Source organism: Bufo gargarizans, chromosome 3, assembly GCF_014858855.1.
Source record: "Bufo gargarizans isolate SCDJY-AF-19 chromosome 3, ASM1485885v1, whole genome shotgun sequence".
Taxonomy (NCBI): Eukaryota; Metazoa; Chordata; class Amphibia; order Anura; family Bufonidae; genus Bufo; species Bufo gargarizans.
In genome coordinates, this window is record NC_058082.1 from 255,630,937 (window position 1) to 255,653,609 (window position 22,673).

The window sequence follows — 22,673 nt, forward strand, 5'->3', positions numbered from 1 at the left end:
AGGATATGGGTCCTAGGAGACCTATCTGAGGTTAATTACCAGCCCACAAAATGCCACCTCTTGACTAAAGTGATGTTCTTGGCTAGGCTACTCATTTCTAGAGCTTGGTTTTCCTCTTCCGCCCCAGACTGTAATAACTGGCTGAGTTTAGTTGAGAAAGTGAAAAGCTACGAGAAGATACTTCATAAACAAAGAGGATCCTACTTAAAGTGGAGTAACTTATGGAAAGACTGGGACACAGTTAATTAATTAATTATGATTTTTTTTTTTTTTTCCCCTGCAAGGTGGGAGGGTGGGTGGGGTGAGATAGGGGGATACTCCATTTGTCCGGCTCGCTCTATATGTATTGCACCGGGGAAGAATGTGAAGATATATTTGAGCACATGAGGATCTCTAGGAATGTTGAGGATGGGGGGACTTTCCGGCATTAAAACAAAGGTTGTAACTTTTGTTTATTCAGAAGGCTATACACATCTGCTTACTAGGCTCCGGATCCTGCCATCCTCCTCAGCTAGAGTCCTCCATTTGATTTTTAAAATATTTACACAATCATGGATATTTCTATGCAATTATTGTCAATTATGTCCATAGACTAGATTTGACGGACTGATGGACTATAAATTATTAGCTATGTATTTTGGTTATTAATTTTTGTATTAAATAAAATTTATATAAAAAAAAAAAATAAATAAGAAAAAAATGTCTAGCTCTCCTGTTATCAGCTGTTTACCCATCCCCCTTGCTAAAAACTTTTCTCTTTGAAATTTCTCTTGAAGCTGTCTAGCACAGACCATAGCACTGAAAGATCAGATTACATATGAAAATACAAGTTATAGAGGGGAAAAGTGAGCAAGAACTGAGTGAGACAGGAAACCCCAAGAGACTGCTGCAGCTACATAGGAAGTTTTCTCTCAGCCCAAGTGCTTTAACCACAACCATACAGGTCAGTACTCTGTAATGAACTCCATCATCCTGGTGCTGCTTCTGAATGAGTGTGCAAATGTTGTAAAGTAGATTCTCCTTTACTTTCTGTGTGCAGGGGGTGGGAGCTAGTCTGCACCCACCAGATCTAAGTAAACTAAGTTGCATAATGGCTAGAAATATTCTTATTCCTCATGTACACACATTGTACCTATTTAATAATGCAAGGTTTGTTGAAAGGTTAGGTACGCTTTAACATTCTGACTGTGAGGAGTCTCCTGGGAGACTCAGGAATCAACTGTTATCAATAGCAGAAGTACAGTGTAGATGTTTCCCCACAGATTACATTTGATTGCTGGGAGTTCCGGCAGGGCGACACTTTGTGACCTGCTTACTTTCAAGGGAACCTTCTAACCAGTAAGGATTGTCCAAAGCGGAGAACTTCTCTAATGTCAGCTCTGCAGGGTTTAGCAATTTCCTTCCAATACATAGTCAACACTAAATATTAGATTTTTTTTGTAGGATAAATATAGACAGTAAGCAATAGTTATGATTTAGTACACATCTCTCTTGGGACCAATATAACTTATACAGCTTAAAATTATCAGGTACTTTTGCAGTTGTTACCTCTGCCAGCTGAAACAATGCTGATGTCCCACACTGCTTTGCTGATACAGATGAATCGGAATGTGATGAGCTTGAGGAAATCTACACTCAAAACCAACAAACACATCAGTCACACAATGACGAAAACAAAAGTAGTGAGGTGTATTAATAAAATGGCTAACAAAAAGAGATGGAGCAAAACTGACTGGCAAAGTGATCTCATTACCGCTGCTGTTTAGTGGAATCTAGGATAGGAATTGAGCTGTCCAGGAACAGTACGATTTGCCAGCAATATGGCAAGCTTTTACCCACTCCACTGTACTAGTAATGAGTAGCAAGAGCCCAATAAACACTAGAAACCGATTGTGTTTAACCACCAAACAACGACCAATTTAAAGACACCTGTCACCAGTTTTATGCTGCCTGGTGGTAGCATAAACTGGTGACAGTAACCCAGATTGAAATGCTTATTTTTGGCCCAGTTATTTTCTTAAAGTCCCAAGTATAAGCTCCAGCAGGACTTGAGAACCGCAGTCCTGATATTCATAAGCTTCAGGTACCTCCCCCAACCCTGTGGATGGTTGACAACTCTCTTTCTATACTGTCTATGGATAGGGAGATTCAGGAGCTCATGAATAAGAACACTCCTGAACTTGTGCATTGCACTGAGTGGACTCTACAGTGGTGATCAAAATTAGAGAACAACACACAAGTTCCGTTATGTCAAGGTCGTAGTGTAGTCCTATGTGAATATATCCTAACATAAGTAAAATATCAGTATTTTAAAATTCTTTCATAAATTGTATTTATTTTAAAGCACAGAATAAAAATGTAAATGAGATAATTGAAAAAGAACACTGATCAAAATTAGAGAACACTTTCAGATACCTGCAAGTTATTGGTGTTAATCTGGCAACTGGTGCTAATTTCCTTAATGATCTGACAAACCCTATTTAACTGGCAGCCTAACTTTCTAGTTTTCACTGACCAAAATGGTGTGCCGTTCCAAAGTGACTGAAACCCTCCGGCAGCAGGTTGTCCAGATGAAGTCCAAAGGGGTGACCCCATCAGCCATAGCAATAGAAGTTGGTCGTTCCAAGTCTGTGATTTCTAAAATATTCAATTTTACAACATCACACACTCATTCAAAGTCCCTTGAGAAGGCTGGTTGCCCTCAAAAGACAAATGCAAGAGAGGACAGGATAATGCAGAGAATCTCCGTGGGTTGTCGTTTCAACACTGCAGCTGGAATTGCTTGCCAGTTCAGCACTGAACAGGGTAAGGATCTGTCTCGTCATACAGTGTCTCGACGTTTAAGAGCATTTGGACTGAAAGCCCACTCTGCAGTGACCAAACCTCTCCTCATTAGCAGAAAGAATCAAAAGGCTTGCCTCGCCTTTGCTGAGGAACATGTTGTGTGGACAGAGGAGAAGTGGCCCAGAGTTCATTTTAGTGATGAAAGCAAGTTTAATTTATTTGGGTCTGATGGGAAACATTATGTTCGTCGACAAACTGGGGAAAGACTGAACCCAAAGAAGTCAGTGAAAGGTGGAGGAGGAAGTGTATTGGTTTAGGGAATGTTTTCTACAGCAGGAGTTGGACCTCTCATACAGCTACATGGCAGAGTGAATGCAAGTGTGTATCAGAACTTTTTTCAACAACACATGGTTCCTTCCTTGCGTTCATCACTCAATCAGCCAGCAATTTTCATGCAGGACAATGCCCCATGTCACACAGCAAAACGGGTAAAGCAGTTCCTTGAAACGGAAAACATTAAAACAATGAAATGGCCAGGAACAGCCCAGAGTCCTGATCTAAACCCAATAGAAAACCTCTGGAAAAGCCTTGGTCACAAAGTTATGGTCAAGAAACCCACAACAGTCACAGAACTGCTGAAGAGATTGGAAGAAGAGTGGACCAAAATCCCACCAGAGCAGTGTGAGAGACTAGTGATGTCCTGTGGCCGCAGATGTGCTGAAGTCATCCAAAGCAAGGGCCTGTACACTTCCTACTGATTGGTGACTGGTGTAACCTGCAGAAAATTTTGTTTGAATCTTTCTCTGGGCTACAGTCATTGCTGTTCTCTAGTTTTGATCATCAGGTTTTTTGAAAAATAAAGGTTTTATGTTAATATACTTTGGTTATTTAGGAAAACACTGTTCTATTTAGGAAAACCCCTTACAAAAAGAATCCTTCAAATGATGATCAATGTAGATTACATTATTTCTGAAAAAAATCAAGTGTTTATAAATTGTTCTCTAATTTTGATCGCCACTGTAGACCTCAGGACTGCTGGAGCTGCTCAAAATGGATTTTAACAAAATCGGTCAAACAAAAGTAAGAGATCCTGCATTTCAATAAGGTTGTCTGTAAACATATGTGCTGTCCTCACATAAGCCAGTATAAATCTGGTGACAAATGCCCTTTGAGAGTAATGATACAGTCCCACCGTTGTTTACCTCATCATGTCCGTGGGATTGTACCTCAGTTTGTGGTCACAATATGTCAGACAGCCTAATAGATGAATTGCCAGTAACATTTCTTACATACTGACTAGTAACAGTTACTTGAATTTGTAAAATATAGACCCTGTATAAGGTCATTTATATAATAATGTAAATTTAGGACTTGTTCACATTTGCGTCAGAGGTTCTAGTAGGAGCCTTCATTGAAGATTCCTCTAAAAAAACACCAGACAAAAAAGTCCTGCATTGCTGCAGTGTTCTGTCCACTGAAATGACTCCTGAATGGAAACCAGATGGACCCCATTACAGTCAATGTGGTCCTTCTGGGGCCTTTGTCTCAGTTTTTGTGTAGCAGCTCTTAATTCCATTATTTTCAGTGCTCTGCTCCTATAACGCAGCAGAACAACGAAAATCATTAGCACCAATGTGAACAAGCCCTAAATACAATATACTGAAATCAGAATCTAATCTTCACATACTCTCAGAAAAACACAGATTTTATTATATATATATATATATATATATATATATATATATATATATATATATATATATATATCTATATATATATATATATCTGCTGCAATCATTTAAAAACACACACATTAATAACTATCACAGGTAATATTGTGTTACCTCTGCTAAATGGAAAAGTGCTGACTTTCCACAACGTTTTGTAGGTTCAGGACTGTTAATTTGCAAGGTACTTGAAGAGATCTATGCATAATAAAAATATATTAATATTATATATTCTCAACATATGTAGGCATACCGCCAATGGCATATAATAGTTATGTATGAAAAATACTGCAAACAAAGAAAGATATTGTCCAGGTTAGACTTAAAGGGAATGTCTCATCAGAAAATGACCTGCTGTTTAACCCACTTTCTTATGTTTAACTTATTTTTTAAGATTTTAGGATGATGTTTTTAATTTTCCATGTATTCCATATATTAAAACAAAAAATATAAAATCCTGCAGTTTTTGCACTGGCCACTATGTCTAATAATTGGCGCCACTTCTTGGTTTATACAGATCACTTTACTGCAGTTAACTCATTCTAATCCTGCCTATAATGATATCACCTCTGTGTTCAGATAAGACGTGATCCACCATTTACAAGACGTGATTGTCAAATCTTATCTACAGGTGAAACTCGAAAAATCCGAATATTTGAATATCGTGCAAAAGTTAATTTATTTCAGTAATGCAAGTTAAAAGGCATTTTATATGTAAAATTGGGAAAGGGGGCGATTTATACTTAATAATTTGGTGTTTTTTCTTTTATTTATTTAATAACTATTGCCCTTAGGGGGCTAGATCTTTTGATCCCTTGTCCTATTCACCCTGATAGAGCTCTATTAAGGTGAATAAGACTTTACATTGTCCCTGCTGCCCTGTGCATAGTACACACAGCAGCAGAGAGATTACCATGGCAGCCAGGGCTTCAGTAGCATCCTGGCTGCCATGGTAACCGATCGGAACCCCAGGATTACACTGCTGGGGTTTTAATCACAAGCTGCCACTGCAACCAATGACTTTAATACTGGGGGGTGAGGCGCACTGCGCCACTAATGATTTTAATACTGGGGGGGTGGGGCGCACTGCGCCACCAATGATTTTAATACTGGGGGATGGGGGGCGCACTGCGCCACCATTGATAACTAACCTTTAATACAGATACAGGAGGTGGGTACCGCCGCCACCCGCCTCCTGTATTTGTATTAAAGGTTAATTATCATTGGTGGCACAGTGGCCAGGCACCTGCTATGCTGGCTGCTTGACTCTGGGGAGGACACTCAGGAGGAGAAGGCTGCTGCCGTTCGCCGGGCTCACTTGCTCAGACGGCGCAGCAGTGTATTCCCTCCCCCGTCCTGCTTTAATTAATAGCGCCACATTCATTAGTGGCAGTGGTGCGGGCAGCTTCAGAGCCTGCTCACTTCATTGGGCTCAGCACGGCCGCGTCATTGGAGGGACTCCCTCCCTCCTTCTCAACTGCCGAGCGCCATAAGAGGAGGGGCTAGTATCGAAAAAATTAACATCCCGATACTGGCATAAAAGTATAGATTGGTTATCGAACGTTCGATACCTGAAAAAACCCTAGATCACAGATAATCAATATGGTGATAACTTTCTTTTAAACCCCCTTTTACTGCAATTGTATACCACCATGTCCCACTACACAGTGAAGAGAGCCTTCTGCTTCTGGCTGCGTCCACGGTTTAGATTCCGATGCCAGTGGCTGCTGAAAACAGCTGATCTGCGGTGATGCCGGGTATCAGACCTCCAAGATCTGATATTGATAACCTATCCAGAGGATAGGTCATCAATATCTAAAAGCTGCAAAACCCCTTTAAAAACAGTCATGCAATTGAAAGGTTTGTTCCACCAAAAATATTCTACAGTTTTCAAACCAGCACCTAGATCTGAATGCTTTTGTAATTGCATGAAATTAAACACTTCGTATAGCCACTGAGTTATTCACTAAAATGTAAAGGTATAGCGCCACCTGCTGTTTCTTTCTTATTTCGTTGTCTTACTTACTGAGAAAGCCGCACATGCTCAGTTTCATCCTTTAACTGCCTCCTGAGCTGTGATAGGGAGAGAGCTCCAGCAGCAAAGACACGCCCCCCGAGAACGACACTCCCCTTGAGCTGCCTGCTTGATATAGACCAGGCATCCAGCTGTTGTAAAACTACAACTCCCACAGTGCCCTTCTGTAGGCCGATACCTGTAGGCTGTTCGGGCATGCTGGGAGTTGTAGTTTTGCAACAGCTGGAGGGCCGCAGTTTGAGGATGCCTGATATAGACTGTAAATGTAGCAGAGCAACGGATGGGGAGATACCCATGTGAGGTACAGGGCTAGTTCTACCTTTGTTAGAAAGAGATTCTCCTGTACTGTATGATGTCCGATTTAAATTTTTTACATTAATCACGGCATTAAATATGCACACTGCTGCTACCTAAAGGAATACAAATGTCAGCTACAAATGCCCTACTAATGTAACCTCAGTAACTGTATAGCGAGCCTATGGCTCCCATTCCCACAGTTCGGCCACTAGGCCTGAAACCTGTAGTAGAATGGTGCAGGCTGGAGCATTGCTTGGCATGTAGATCGGGGGCCTGGGCTCTGGATTTCAAGCAAATTCCCCTGAACTTGTATCAGGCAACTTTATGTCTTCACCGCTCTGCAGCAATGTGGGCATTCGGGGAGCTCATTAAACTTGCAGGCAGCAGCTCCCTTGTGTGCCCAGCCGAAATTTTATAAAACCATCCAGGAGCCCCTGCAGTATGAGAGCACGAAGCAGGGCTTGTGCTTAGTCCCACCCATAAGCCAGGCCTAGCAGGCGAGGATCACATACTAATGGGGTCCATAATTCCCTCAACATCCTGACTCTAGCTAGCATCAGGACATTCTGTGAAGGCTCTGCCTCCTGTCTCTAGCAGCGCTGCTGTGTCTCACTGGAAGAGGAGAAGGACACTTCAGGTGACATTTGCTTATGTGTGGTGTTACATAAGATTGCAGGTAGGTAAAAAGGGGAGAGTCCACAGGTTAGAGGGGGGCTGCAATATTTGGCTTGCTCCAGGAGCTGTCAACCCACGCTACACCACTACCCAAATAACTCTTTTAGTTTTACTACTTACTTCTGCAAACTGGAAGAGTGCAGACTTTTCACATCGCTTAGCAGGTGAAATGACATCTGAGTCGGACGTGTTGGAAGAAATCTGAATAGAAAATACATGAATACATATATTATCCATCCCAGTCATTTTCAGAAGCATTTAAAACATAAAATACATGAGAAATGTAGTGGTATATTTAATAAGAAGCTTTGAAAACTCTTTGAAAAAAATCTTGCTTTGAACACTAAAAAAATAAAATAAAAAAAAAAGGGGCAGAATGGCTTAACAAAAAAAAAAAAAAAAAAAAAGGGGCAGAATGGCTTAACAAAAAAAAAAAAAAAAAAAAAAAAAAAAAAAAAAAAGAAGAAGATTACTGTACCAATCTGCCACTAGTCCTGTTCTGATGCTTCTAACAACCGATCCCCTAGTTGTCTATAGTTCCTGGTCCCTTTCAACACAGCAAATGTGGGTGCTCCGTGACGTGCACTGGCCACAGCAGTCACATTTACGTGTCGAGAGACCAAAAAGTAGAGACCAGTGAGGCACCATTGAGGAAACATTGGAACAGGAGCTGCAGGGACTGGTAAGGTGAGAAAAAAAATGTTAAGCTGTAATGCACCTTTTTAAAATTATCCTGGCCAGACAAACCCTTTTAAGGCCTCATGCACACGGCCGTTGCCTGGCCGTGGCTGTATTGCAGACCGCAAACAGCAGGTCTGCAACATGCGGGCATCGGCCATGTGCTCATCGCATCACAGATGCGGACCCATTCACTTGAATGGATACGCAATCCAGAGCTGCGGTGCGGAACTGAGGCACAGAACCCCACGGAAGTCTGTGCCTCCGCACCACAAAAAAATAGAACATGTTTTGTTTGTTTCTTTGCGGTGGGGACGGAACACGGACCCATTCATTTAAGTTAAATGGGTCTCGATCCATCCCGGCTACCGCACGGACGTTGCCCGTGCATTGGAGGCCGCAAATTGTGACGGCCGTGTGCATGAGGCCTAAAGGACAGGACAGTTGTAGAAAACACATTGTTGCTTGTAACAATAAATATCAGTACATAAATATCAGTATTGCCATTCACTAGTATGTAAGAACCTCATTGATCGCACACATTTAACCAGTCAGATGCCATGGTCAAATGAGACCATAACGTCTGTGAAGATAGAAACTGGGAGCACTCACTCCTGGCCATGCACCAGCTCCCCCTAGCAAGGATAGGGGGAGCTGGATGGTGTGGTCGATAGCCTTGGTCCTCCTGAACGATCCAACGCTGCTGCACATTAGTTCCTATGGACACCCTGCCTGTGGCAGGTCTTTATAGGAACACTAATGCACTGGAGTCTATGAGAAAAGCAATCTAATGATTGCTTGTTCAAGTTGCCTAGTGGGAACTATTAAAAAAAGTGCAAAAAAAAAAAAAAAATATGAAAAGTTTTTAAAAATTAAAATAACCCTCTTTCCCCAAAATAAAAATACATAAACAATTAAAAATATGAACATCATGGGCATCGCCACTTGTGAAAACATCTGTAGTATTAAAATATTATAATATGTATCCCATATGGCAAACGGCAAAAAGGGGAAAAAAAGTTAACGGGATTCTGTCACCTCTCATAACATAAATTCTGATTTTAAACCAGTCATGCTCCACAGATTACCTTGAATCAGCTGTGCTGTTCTATACTGTAATCCGTCCAGTAGTTTTGCAGAAAAACTACTTTTATAATTATGCAAATTAATCCTGAAGGTGCCCAGAGGGGCGTTATGTTCCACTTTGTGTGCCCAGTAACGCCCCCCTGCAGTGCCCAAAACGCCTTCCTCCAGAATCCCCAACGGCCCACAGCGTCTCATCCCTCTCCTCCCCCTCCCCAACTGGGCATGCGCAGTGACGACGATGAAGCTCCTGCCCTCAGTCTCCAGCAAATCGCACTGGCGCAGCCCTCAGTGGGTACTGCGTCTGCGCGAGACTTCGCTCGGCTGTCAGGGAGGGGGAGGAGAGGGACGAGACGCTGTGGGCCGTTAGGGATAGTGCCAATCAAACTGTCATCTCATCCGGCAAAAATTATACTCTACCTAAGACAAATCACCCAAAAAATAAAAAAGTATACATATTAGGTATTGCCACGTCGTAAGGACCTGCTCTATAGAAATATCACATAATCTCAGGTGAACACCGTAAAAAAGGGGCAACAAAGCTATTTTATTATCACCTTACACCACAAAAAGTGTAATACCAAGCGATCAAAAAGTTATACGCACCCCAAAATCATACCAAACAGTCATCTCATCCCGCAAAAAATTTGACCCTACATAGGAAAATTGCCCAAAAAATAGAAATAAACTATGGCTCTCAGAATATGGAGACACAGATTTTTTGGGTTTCAAAAATTATATTATTGTGTAAAATTTAAATAAATAAAGTATACATTTTAGGTATTGCCTCGTCCGTAAGAATCTGCTTTATAAAAATATCACATGACCTAAACCCCTCAGATGAACACCTTAAAAAAAAAAAAAAAAAAAAAAACACAAACACACGTGTCAAAAAAGCCATTCTTTGTCACCTTACAAAATTGCGGAACGAATGCAGACCCATTCATACGGTCGTGTGAATGTAGCCTTACACTGACAGTGTGCCTACGAGACCCAGCCTGGGGGCTGATCCTCATAGGCCTCCACAGCTGATAGAAAGGAAGAGTTCCAGCACTTGTATGTAGTTTCGTTGCGATATCTTTATTTTCCAAAAACAGCTTCACAAATAATCAGACTGGCCATATTTAAACCGAAGCGCCAGGGGCCCCACACGGTTATGACTAAGAATGTCTAAGTTCAAAACGCGTCAACTGAGCAGGTGTGTGTGAACTAGTCCTTATTTGTGAAGTGGTTTTTGGAAAATAAAAGATATCGCAACAAAACTACATACAAGTGCTGAAACTCTTCCTTCCTATCATTAGCTGGCAGGCACAAAGACTTGTACAAAGCTTGGGACTGCCTCAGCAGCCATCAGCCCCTTGTATTGTAGTTCCTCTGCAAACCCCTTATATGAGGCAGTCTGTATTGCCAGCCTATTTTTTCCAACCATTAAAAAATGGGTCTCATTCAAGTCAACAGATTTCATGGAGAAATGAGAAATAGAGACTTTGATGCAGATATGAACAGATCCATATATTATCTTGCCATTATAATACTGCTGCATGCTTCATGATGGTGACACAAACATACAGAAAGCTTAGAATAAAAATGTGGGTTGTTCTTGTCAAGATATAAATGGTGGAGTTTCATACCTCTGCTATTTCAAGTAATGCAGACTTCTTAGTGGGCTGAAAGCAGTCTGACTCCTTTGACTCCGTAGGACTTGAAGATACCTGTGTATAAAAGACAAGTTTAGTACACATGAAAATAATAAGCATAATAAAAAGCAGAAAAGCCACAAAAGCACTTTGTGATCAGCATATTGTCAAGGAACCCTTCTAATAAGTAGGGGTATCCATTTAGATAGCCAAGATAAATGGTATATAGTAGGGAAACAGGTCTAGCACACCATCTGCCAGGAGACCAGGAGTCATGTGTTCTCTGGTGTGCCTCAGAGACACATACTGTAACTTGACTGTTTAGGATAGTTCATCGATATCAGATTGGCGGGGTCTACTCTCGGCATGCCCACTGATCAGCTGTTTGAAGAGAACTCAGCACTCATATGAGCGCTGCCTTTTCTTCTCCGTTTACCTGCTCAGCAGAACAATTTCAGCGGCGAGCAGTGTAATTACAACTATGTGATGGCTTCTTCCTATTCACTCGAACAGATGGGAGCCGTAGCATAGAAGTGAATGGGGACGCCAGGCAAACCGGTGATTAGCAGGGGCACCAAAAGACTTATCCTGAGGATAGATCGTCAACAGTAAACGCAGAGAACTCCTTTAATGGAGAATTCCATATTTGCATTCCTTGCTGGGTTCTGCTGATCTCAATGACACAACAGGGGACACAGGAAAGTGGCCCTTGTTTGACATCTAAAGTGGTTCTCCAGGCTCCTGAAACTGGATATTAACAACCGATCCTGAGGATAGGTCATCAATCGGAGAGGGTCTGACACCCTCACCAATCAGCTGTTCCTTGCAGCCTATGGAACTAGGACTTTGAATGGACCTGGACACACAGCTCCATTTAGAGTGTAGTGGCCATGCCATGTTACTGCAGCTCAGCTCCCATTCACTTCAGTGAGAGTAAGCTGCAGTAACCCAGCATGGCCACTACACTGTGAATGGAGCTGTGCTTCCTGTTCTATTCAAAGAGCACTGGAAGCTGCAGGGAACAGCCGATTGGTGGGGGTGGGGCATGTCAGAGCATCATAGATCGGATATTAATGTACGTACTGTACAAAAATAACATTTATATGGTGCATGGGTCACACAGGGCCTATTAGGTTTTGGAACCTGGCAACCAGGCGGTCATTGTTAGGTCCAGGGTCTGCTATAACAACCATGGAGACACCAACAATCACATTTGAGGTGTGGGGGGGGTAGGGTTGTTGGGGAAGCAATGTGGTGAAACAAGAAGTCTCCTACCTCAGCATACTAAAATGCAGAGATTGGAGTTCTCTCTGATCCCGGCAGTTAGGGCGGCTGCCAGCTGTATAAGCCAGAAATGTTTTCCTGAAGTGACCTGATATTATGGTGCAGGGCAAGACGAGGTAACACATTCAGCTGTGTCCCTTGTGTCATTATGGATTCCCCTTGCTCAATTGTATCCACATGGACAAATAGGCTTTACACCAGACTAGATATTTCTCTTTACATACAATTCTCATTACAGTAGATCAGATCAATGTCATGTACAAACAATGTCATGTATATTGTAAAAGAATACATAGGTAAGAAAAAAAAACGCTAAATGTTCAAACAGATTTAGACTATAAGTGGACAAAGCTATGAATAATTAAGAACAAAGTGCTACAAAGCCATTATCTTATATTTCTAGTTATTACAAACCTCTGGCTCTTCGTTGTCTATGTCAGCAGCCATTGCTTGGTCCCTGTGTGCAGTCAAGGCATGTTCCCCAGCAAGAAGCAGCATACTCAGGCCTCCCATTTGTGTTGGATCTTATGGAAACACAAGTACAAAAGTTACAAGATAACAGGGATAGAAGGTAGACATACATCATACAAATTCACATCATAGAGTACTGGAGCCATTTATATTATTTTTAAAGTGATACAGAAGAAAACAATCCAGCTATATTGGTACTCCTTCAGTGATATGTCCTATGGAAGCCCTGTAATGCATTCACAATGGGGTGGCCCCCACATGTTCCCTTGTAGGCTTCAAACAGCTTTGTGTGATTCCAGAGGTTAAGTATTACAGGAGCTGTGCCCCTTCAGGTCCTTGAGTCACCTCCCTCCTTTTCTAGGAATGCTCATCACTGGAATTAGAATCTATCTAGCAAGAAGAGCATTAGTGAGTAAGGGCATTGTTGTCAAGAAGGTTGCCTCATTCTTGGTATTTTAGGTCAACCTGGATGGGGTGGAGGTCAGAGATTTCTGGAGGCCAGTCAAGTTCTACCCCATCAAACATGGAGGAATCTCACAGGACACAGTCATGCTGAAACAGGTAGGAACCTTAACCAAACTGCTTCCACAAAGTATACAATCCTCTAGAATGCCAATATACGGTATAATAATAATAAAAAAGAGGTTTTCTAGGATTTAAATATTAATGGCCTATTATCAAAGACAGGTCAACAATAATTTGACCGATGGGGTTCAGTACAAAGAAGGGGCCATGACAGAACTCTTCTACCTGGGGTTGGGGATTAAAGGAGTTCTCTAGATTACAAAAGGCATTTTCCTATACTCCTTCACCTCTTGGCCAGAGTTGAAGGCAGTTACAAACATTGATTGCCGCTCTGGAAGACCTCTTCTGTCCTGCATTTCACAGACAAGGGGAACTCTGTAATATCTAATTTCCCCTGTGGTGGCGCTGTAGGGAAAATGAACACAGGTTTCCTCACAGATTACAGCTGGTTGCTGGGGCACTTGCACTTTGCGATCAGCTTATTATGAAGGGACCCATTTAATAATTAGGGATTGTCCAAACAGGGTTCGTTAAACCAGTTTACATCAGGGTGTGTCCACGGGATAAACAGACATAAAACACAGGAGGTCACAGACACAAGGTCAGGTTCAGTGACAGGGATGTGTGTATGTAATGGGCTGCTAACATAAGGTGGAGCGGCTGGGACTGGACATTACAGTTAGCCTCATACATCTGACAGAAAATATCAGGCATATACCAGAAGATTCTTCCTGATCCAAAAAAATGAAAACAGGGTGGTGTGGTTTACTAATGGCAGCATCAGGAGCACTAAGTCTTATCTTATAGCAATAACTGGGATCTAACAGACTATGGCAGTGTCCTTTCAGCTAAAGAGGACGTGGGGAAATCTGTTTCCAGGCATGAGCAGACTTACAAATCGGAGATGGAGATATTGAAGGGGGAAATACAGCATTTGGGTCACCCACACGGAGGAAGCTGAACCCCCCCCCCCCCCCCACCCCCAGGATCCTATAAAAATCCACCTTGAACATCAAAAGTGGATTTAATTTCATTCCCACTAAATTTCTACATTTTTTTTTGCATTTAGATGACACTGACAACCGCAATTGCCAGAACAACTTGCGGATCAGGGGAGTCCCTTAAAGTGTCTCTGCTGGAGACCAGGAGCCAGCTATACAGGCTTTATTAGGTTCTTTGTTGGATGGGTTGCTCCTACCTATTGAAATTGACCGATTAAATATGACCTTGGGACCTTGTCTGGAAGATACAGCCAGATCCAGAGATATTATATGCAGAGTCCACTTTTTCAAGCAAAAAGAGACCCTTTTGAGGGCTGCAAGACAATGTGACAACATGGAGGGAGGGACAACCAATGGCCAAATACTCCCAGATATATTGCAGAGAATACTTTATCTATGCAGAGTTGTCCCCCCCAATCATCACACTAAGAGGAAAAAGAAATCTTGTAAAGATGGGGATATCCTCTCCAGATCTCCAACAGGAAAGATGGCAGAATCTTAATCTTCCGTGACCCAGGAGACCTACTCAAACTTTTACAGACATTTGAACTTTCCATGACTAATCCTTGAGTGGCCCATCCTTCTTGTTCTCATCTCTTCTCCAACTAGACAGCATGGACATAAGTCTCCCCTCAAACCTGACGAAGACCACATCCATCCGGCTATGCGGGGGCCCTACACTGTGAATTTTCCTCAGAAGGAAGGCGATTGGTGACACCAAGTTTTGGAGGGACTAATGTCTGAACTTGTGTTATGTTTGCCTTTCTGTAGTTTCTTATGTTATCCTTGCAATTTTTATAATGCCCTTGTGGTTCCACTCCAAGGTTTCTTGGGTTCTGGGCCAAGTGAGATGTCTCATTTGTGCCACAAGAGGCACAAATGAGGCTCTCATTTCTCTGACTCTTGTAGGTCTGTTTGACAGGTTAATTCACTTATTGGACCGGTAATCTATTTTTTGTCTGGGGAGAGGTGTTCTCACCCCCTAATGAGGCTTTCACTCTCAATTACAATGATGGTCGGCTATTCTCCAGCTGTCTTCCATAACTGTTTGATTGTTCTTCTTTTCTATTTTTCTTACATGGCTGTTACACTTTTTATGTTCCCTTCTGTGTGTGCCACCTTTTGTGCCTATATTCCTGATCGCTAACGTATATTTTCCCATCCAGGACCAAATTTGCCCCTTTCCTTGTTTGCAGCTTTGGAGGACATTACAGATGGCCTGCTGAGTATCTTAGGTGCTGACTTAAATTTTTCTTCTGGATGTTTCATTGGATATCTCCACTGGTAATTCCTTTCTTTTTCTTGGGGCAATTTGTGGATTTTGAAGACACCTTAATTCCCTCCGGTTAGTGGACACTATCCTTATGGACCAAGTGTGTGTCACGCATATTAAAGCGAACCTTTCACCAGGATTTCACTTAATAAACTATTACCAGTACCTTATAGATTATCCTCATTGTGTTTCAATGCATTCTTGTGCCGCTTTCCTGGGATGGATATTCATGAAAAAAACAACTTATAAAGTCCTCGTCTCCAGCTCCTGAAGTCACGCTAGAAGTCAAGGGGGTAGCCCTTCCCTCACTCCGGGCTGTAACTCCCCTGCCCTAACCCCGCCTCTAAGTAGTGTAACTGACACCCGGCTCAGTCGCCGGGACCGCGCTTGTACAGGTGGCGCATGCGCCGTCGGACTCAAGCGCGATCCTGTAACTGAATCGCGCGTGAGGAAGAGAAGACAGGCAGGCATCGGGGACGGCGCATGCACGATTCAGTTACAGGATCGCGCTCGAGTCCGACGGCGCATGCGCCGCCTGTACAAGCGCGGTCCCGGCGACTGAGCCGGGTGTCATTTACACTACTTAGAGGCGGGGTTAGGGCAGGGGAGGTACAGCCCGGAGTGAGGGAAGGGCTACCCCCTTGACTTCTAGCGTGACTTCAGGAGCTGGAGACAAGGACTTTATAACTCGTTTTTTTCATGAATATCCATCCCAGGAAAGCGGCACAAGAATGCATTGAAACACAATGAGGATAATCTATAAGGTACTGGTAATAGTTTATTAAGTGAAATCCTGGTGAAAGTTTTGCTTTAAATTGGAGATTGCTGCATTCATACAGGTCCATGCCGGTGACCCTACTGTCCCAACAATTCAAAGAGAAGCAATAAAAAGTGTATTGAGAGAGACAGTTTCATCTCACGCATCCAGAATAAAAAAGATGCAGGATGCAGATATGCTAACCCTCCTGGAGAAAATCTCGGACCTGGAGATGCACCATAAGCATTCTCTCTCTTCTGAGGTTTACCTGGAGTTGTGCAACATAGGGAATGCCTTCAGCAAACTGATTGATCAAAAATATATACAGTACATGCTAGGGACGTTCAAATGCATCTTATATGACCAGATGAATATGTGTGGCAGATTATTAGCTTGAATGTTGAGGCCTAAACAAGCCACCAGATATACTGCGTTTTATACCTTAATTGATAGGTAGAGGAGGGAGTAGGGAAGTAAGGGACAACACCATCCGGTCCCTATTCTTGGCAGCCCATGCTAAGCTCTTTAAAACACCTCTTGCCTCCCATCGATCGTCGCCTTGCTCTCTCTCATTTAGAAGGGCCTTGGGTGCAGCTCTACATACGGGCATCCTCGATCTGCCCAGCAAAGTTTTCCAGTGGAGGGGCATTGGTTGCAATATGCTCAACTCTGTAGTTTTCTCTCATTTCTGAGCCCACTCATTTGTCTAGGGATCTCACAGTATTTGTTTGTAGTTTTCACCTCCTGCACATATAGTGTTTCTGGTCTACAGGTTAATCCTGGGAGATGCTGGAACTCCTTTCCCCTTATCATGTATCACTGGGAGAGGGAATTGAACCATTCCTTTTCTCCTGAGCAATGGTCTAAGGCATTCAGTTGGGGCATAAGTCTTCTATAAGCTGTATGCTGCAAGATGGGGACGAGCACCATATTTAGTGGCAGTGTAACAGGGTCAAATTTTCTGGAGATCCATCAATGTTCTATATGATTAAATGCATGTCTCCTCCTCAAGATGGACACTTGAGATGGCTCTCTTGACCATGCTCTCTGGTTCTTTTCCATCTCCAGAACACGTTTTGTCATTCCTAGTATTGGAAATCCCCTATCATCCCCCCCCCCCCATTAGGGAACGGTTCAATACTCTCAAGAAGATTAGGCAAATGGAGGAAATGACTTCTGAAGATCTGGGTAGATCGACAAATTTCTTAAGGCTTGGCAACCTTGGATTCTGTGCAAAGAATCTTCGGTATTTTGGGACTGCTCAGATTCCAGGGACAATTGGGAGGATTCTGGGCTCATTCCCTTGCCCTAATCTTATCTCATTGGTCCACCAGTAGGTTGTCACTTCTTTCCTTTTTTTTAATCTCCCTCTCTCGATCCTCCTGTTATGCCTTGTACATTTTGGGTTGTCTGTCATGTTTGATTTATGATTTTTTACCATTATTGTATGCAGCCTTTGATGCTTCACATTTTCTCAAATACTAACGTTTGCCAACGCTGTATGCTTTATTCCTTATTGTTATGTATACCTTTGTTGATAATTTGTGATTCTGCAATAAAAGTTACTGAACAGCAAAAAACTGAAAGCAGAAGTCTTCAGCACAAACAACTGAACTTGCACGAGAAAGACTCCATCATGGCCTTACAACATATTGAAGAGTTTTGGTAAAAGTGTTGGTGCTTACCTGCTATGCCAAAATTGAGCTGTGGCATTTCTTCTTCCTTTGAAACTATCTTGGAGCTTGCTATTTCTTTGACTGGCTCTTGAGGGTAAGGCCAAAGCTTTTTCCTTGTTGCGATAGTGGTAGGTGCTTTTACTGGTTTATTTGTTGTTGGGCACCATTTATAACCGGGATGTGCTTTCATAAATGCATCCTTGTACTGGGCATAAAAAAAAAAATAAAAAAAAAGAGACAAAAACAGTGAATGTAATGCAAATACCCACAGACTAAACAGGAAAGAATAATTACTATAATACTGAAAAGGTAAACTAAATATAGTCATGAATCTGACAGGCTTGTTTACAAGGTAAGGCTGGGTTCAAATGACGCTTTTCCCATCCATTTAAAGTAGACAAAAAAACGTATATGTTAAATAGATGCTTCAGACTAATGCATACAGAAGCATCCATTCACTATAGAGTTCCATTGTAAAAAAAAAAACATACTTTTTTTTTTTACCGGACTGTGCAGGATACAGGAATGTGTTGTGCTGTATCTTTTTTTTTTTTTTTTAAACGTATAGATCAAACGGAGGCATAAAATGTTATGTGAACCCACCCTAACACAGTAAAATAGTGGGACCACCACAATTCAATCGTAAAGGGATTCTCTGAGACCAAGGACACATGGTTAGGGAGCTGTGCAAGGTGCCAGAGCAAAAGAAGAAAAAAAAAAAAAAGTGTTCTGGTTCCAGCCCCGAGCTCCTTTCTCTGCGGCTTCTGGTCTCAGGCCGCAGGAGAACCCATTTAATCTTCTCCTATATCATCATAGAGAGAAAACTAGGAAACAAAAAAAAAATTTGTCTTTTCTTACAGATTCATCCCTGTTTTTACAAAAAATAAAAAAAATATTAAAAAAATGTGTATATTATAAAATTAACTTTATTACTAGATTACAAACAATTTGCTAACCCTTTGATTATCTTTCATGTTCCTTAGACGCTTGATTACACGGTATAGTTATCTGCCTATCTATAAATCAATCTCTCTATTTACATACGATATACAATATCATTAAAAACCTCTTTAGTTACATTATTTCTTTACATTTTGCCCGCCCACTATTTAAGCATTGTGAAAACTGGATACCTCATTATTAAAAATGATGTAATAAATAAACACATACGTCATTTCATTACTTATACACCCACCGTCCAGAGTACAACCGATATCCTAATTTCTACAATCAGGCTGCACGTAGAGGCTCAGGGGTAACCACTGTCAGGGCCTACAGATCAATTATCAATATGAACAGCACTCCCAGGGTGTAGAAGAAAAATAATCAATGCGATTGTCCCGTATGTACAATCCAAAGGCTGCACATGTATCCAAAAAGTGGTGGCCAGATATAGTCTTTGTCATGGCCTACAGATCAATGCAGTAGTAGTGGACACCTCCAAGCCCCAGCCTGCAGCATAACTGAAGAAATGAAGATATCCACCATGGAGCGCTACTATCGAAACTTCACAGTTCAAGGGGAGAGGTAACCCTTGGGCATATCCCTTGTAGATTACAGCTTCTCTTTATAACCCACATACATATGCAAATGCATGGGGCTGAGCTATAGTACAGGGCACAGCCACACGTACGGATGAGCCATTTTGCATGACAGTTTTGCTGGTGTCATGAAACCTTTAAATCTCACTAAATCTCCTTCATCGGGTTCATGTTTCTGCCTATCAAACCAGATGCACAGGCTACACAGACAATTCATGCAATATTAATAGACCAGAGTCAACATGCATATCTGCTATTGTGACGTGAGCAAAGATAATCTTTGGATAATGCAGCAGGCACCATTATTTGTACAAGTATACCTTATGGCCTGGAAAGGGTGACCACATTCAAGCCTGCCGACGAGGAGAAAGCTGTGAGCACGGTACAGTGTGATACAGAGCTTCTTTCACACGAAGATGTCACACTGCACTCTGCCATAAGCAAACGCTAGTTCCTGATTCAGACACATTTACATTTACTTCCCTTACAAGATAAGTCACCGAAGTCAAGTCACTTACATTCTGAACAATAAGGGGGTTATCATACAAATAAGGAAGCCTACGAACCTCGGCCTTTTGCTACGATAAGCCATCAAGTTTCTCTTTCTGCTTCTGTGAGAGAAAAAAAGCCTCCGCCTGAAGACAGGGCTCACATGTCCTCATAGCGCCACCTAGTGTTCAACTAGGCAAAGTCTCACTGCAAACATTTTTGCTCATTTTAGTAAACTTGGGGAACAGCTTTCCAAGAAGCAAAGTTAGCTACAAAAAAGTAAGGCTAAACACTATTAATAGAAAAAGTCAAGGAGTTTTTTTATGGTTTTAGGAGTAAATGTTTTTAATCCTTTTTCAACTGGACCTGAAAGTGTAAGAAATAAAAAGGAAGTAAAGTAAAATGACTCATAATGCCGGCAATATAGATGCAAGGGATCTCAATAGCCATCTCTCCAATAAGTAGACGACATGTGTGGATTGGAGAGGTAGGATATGCAGGTGCCAGACGCAATGGAATCACTTATATCCTGGGGAGCAAAGGTTGGGGCATTGTGAAATCCAATATCCCATATTCTTGATTCCTCCAGCGGTAGGAGTTGGTGGACAGTGGGTTGCCCCCCAATCCCAACACGTTAGATTTCAACAACATCTAATGTGCTGGGTATAGGTTCTCCTGACTAGACATCACCATTTACACACGCCAGACGAGTGGGCAATTATTGAAAAGAGGCCATTTCTTCCCAATAACTGGCCACTCACCAGTGGAGCAAAGAGTTACATGCAGCAATCTCCTCCACTATACGGGGGCGAGCTAAGGCTATTCCAATCATTTGTCCTCATACAGATTCCTTTTTTTCTGGGCAGCCGATCTCTGTTCACACAGCACCATCTGCTTCCCAGAAACTATGACTGAGGTCTCCTCCTCATGGCCCATCATTTCCCTCAATGAACGAGCATTTTGCTTGTCCATCAGTCGATCTACGGCACTTTTACACAGGACTATAATCAGAGACGGGCGTTCATACTAATGTTCATTCTCCATAATCGGCCGCCAATTGCCACAAATAAACTGTGATTATCCCAGGAGAAAGCTTCATGTAGTCACTCATTTACCAACCATATAAAAAGGGCTGTCCAATAAGGACAAGCAGCTCTGTCATGTCTCCTACACCACCATATGTGGGGGCTGCACAGGATAGAAGGGGAGACAATGAAGTCGGGGATATAGCTTCACCATGAGCATTGGCAGCAGCTGCCTCAGAAAGATTTCATGAGCAATGTTAATAAGGACCAGTCCAAAAGAAAAAGAAAAAAATTTACATAGAGGTATTCTGATGACCGGTAGTTTAAAGGGGTTGTCCGGGTTCAGAGCTGAACCCGGACAAACCCTTATTTTCACCCAGGCAGCCGCCCTGAGGCTAGCATTGGAGCATCTCATGCTCCGATGCGCTCCCTTGCACTGCGCTAAATCGCGCAGGGCACGGGCTCTTTTGTTTATCATAACACACTGTCGGCAGTGTGTTCGGTGACGTCACCGGCTCTGATGGGCGGGCTTTAGCACTAAAGCCCGCCCATCAGTGCCGGTGACATCACCGGGGTTTCTGGCAGCCCCATGGAGAGCCCCGGTACGTCGCCGGATCTCCCAAAATTGCCTTTGCCCCGTGTCGTTTAGTGCAGGGCAAAGGAGAGCATCAACTGCTCCTCTGCTCATGTCAGGGGGGCTGCCGGAGTGAAAATGGAGGTATGTCCGGGTTCAGCTCTGAACCCGGAAAACCCCTTTAAGACATGTCATAATTGTCTGCACTCTGGGCAAGTAGTCGTCTGCAATATATTACAGTTAGAGATGAGCAAATTTCATGTTATGAAATTCGTTCACGCTTCGTTTGTTGGTAAAGGCAGAATTGCATTATGGATTCCGTTACCACGGACCATGACGCAATTCTATGACTGAATGCATAACGGAATGGCTTTAGAGGCATTCCGTTATACATTCCGACATAATAGAAGTCTATGGCCTGCAAAATGTATTTGTCCTGTTTTTGTTATGCGGGAGAGTCCTCTCCTGCATAACGGAAACAGGATGGATCCTTTATGTAGGCCATAGACTTCTATTATGACGGAATGAATAACGGAATGCCTCTAAAGCCATTCCATTATGCATTCAGTCATAGAATTGCGTTATGGTCCGTGGTAACAAAATCCATAATGCAATTCTGCTTTTACCACCAAACGAAGCGTGAACGAATTTCAAAATATGAAATTCGCTCATCTCTAATTACAGTATTAACATTCTACATTACAAAGGAAAGAAAAATATAAAATATTTGGAGTTCGCTAAAAACAAACTACTAAGAACCATAAGTGTATTCCACTCCCCAACATTGAAATTGCAACACCAAGAAGGGAAAATCGTGGAAATACGGAAATCACAGGATCGATAGGCAAGCTAATGGTATGCAAATTATAAAAAAAAGGAAACAAAATATTCAAAACATCTTGATTTATTCAGTATCAAGTAGGAGCACCACACACGTAATACACGTGCTTACATGCCTTGGCATGCTATCGATGAGGTTATTGATGGCTGTCTGTCGGAATGCACTCGGAAGCGCAAATCGTCAATGCCTAAAACGGAAAACAATAGGACATGTTCTATTTTTTTTTTTTGCAGGGCTACGGAACGGACATACTGATGCGGATAGCACACTCTGTGCTGTCTGCATTTTTTGCGGACTCAT

General features: G+C 42.3%; 1 protein-coding gene and 1 long non-coding RNA gene across 8 annotated transcripts in view; one reads left to right on the forward strand and one right to left on the reverse strand.

Annotated features, from left to right (window-relative positions):
• Positions 1 to 22,673, reverse strand: part of BBX (BBX high mobility group box domain containing) — an 82,173-nt gene that overhangs the window by 48,344 nt on the left and 11,156 nt on the right. For 3 of the 7 annotated variants that reach the window (XM_044285030.1, XM_044285028.1, XM_044285027.1), the window contains exons 3-8: positions 17,913 to 18,108; positions 12,615 to 12,724; positions 10,911 to 10,991; positions 7,639 to 7,719; positions 4,629 to 4,709; positions 1,549 to 1,629 (exon numbers count right to left, since the gene is read on the reverse strand). In XM_044285030.1, the coding sequence (XP_044140965.1) occupies positions 1,549 to 1,629; positions 4,629 to 4,709; positions 7,639 to 7,719; positions 10,911 to 10,991; positions 12,615 to 12,724; positions 17,913 to 18,108 (630 nt within the window). Of the gene's footprint in view, positions 1 to 1,548; positions 1,630 to 4,628; positions 4,710 to 7,638; positions 7,720 to 10,910; positions 10,992 to 12,614; positions 12,725 to 17,912; positions 18,109 to 19,764; positions 19,891 to 19,962; positions 20,073 to 22,673 lie in introns of those variants that run through there. The other 4 variants (XM_044285033.1, XM_044285034.1, XM_044285032.1 and 1 more) reach the window with 4 other exon arrangements.
• Positions 809 to 15,489, forward strand: LOC122931099. Its single transcript, XR_006388212.1, has 3 exons — positions 809 to 943; positions 13,131 to 13,232; positions 14,266 to 15,489. It is a non-coding gene; the product is annotated as an uncharacterized LOC122931099 (long non-coding RNA).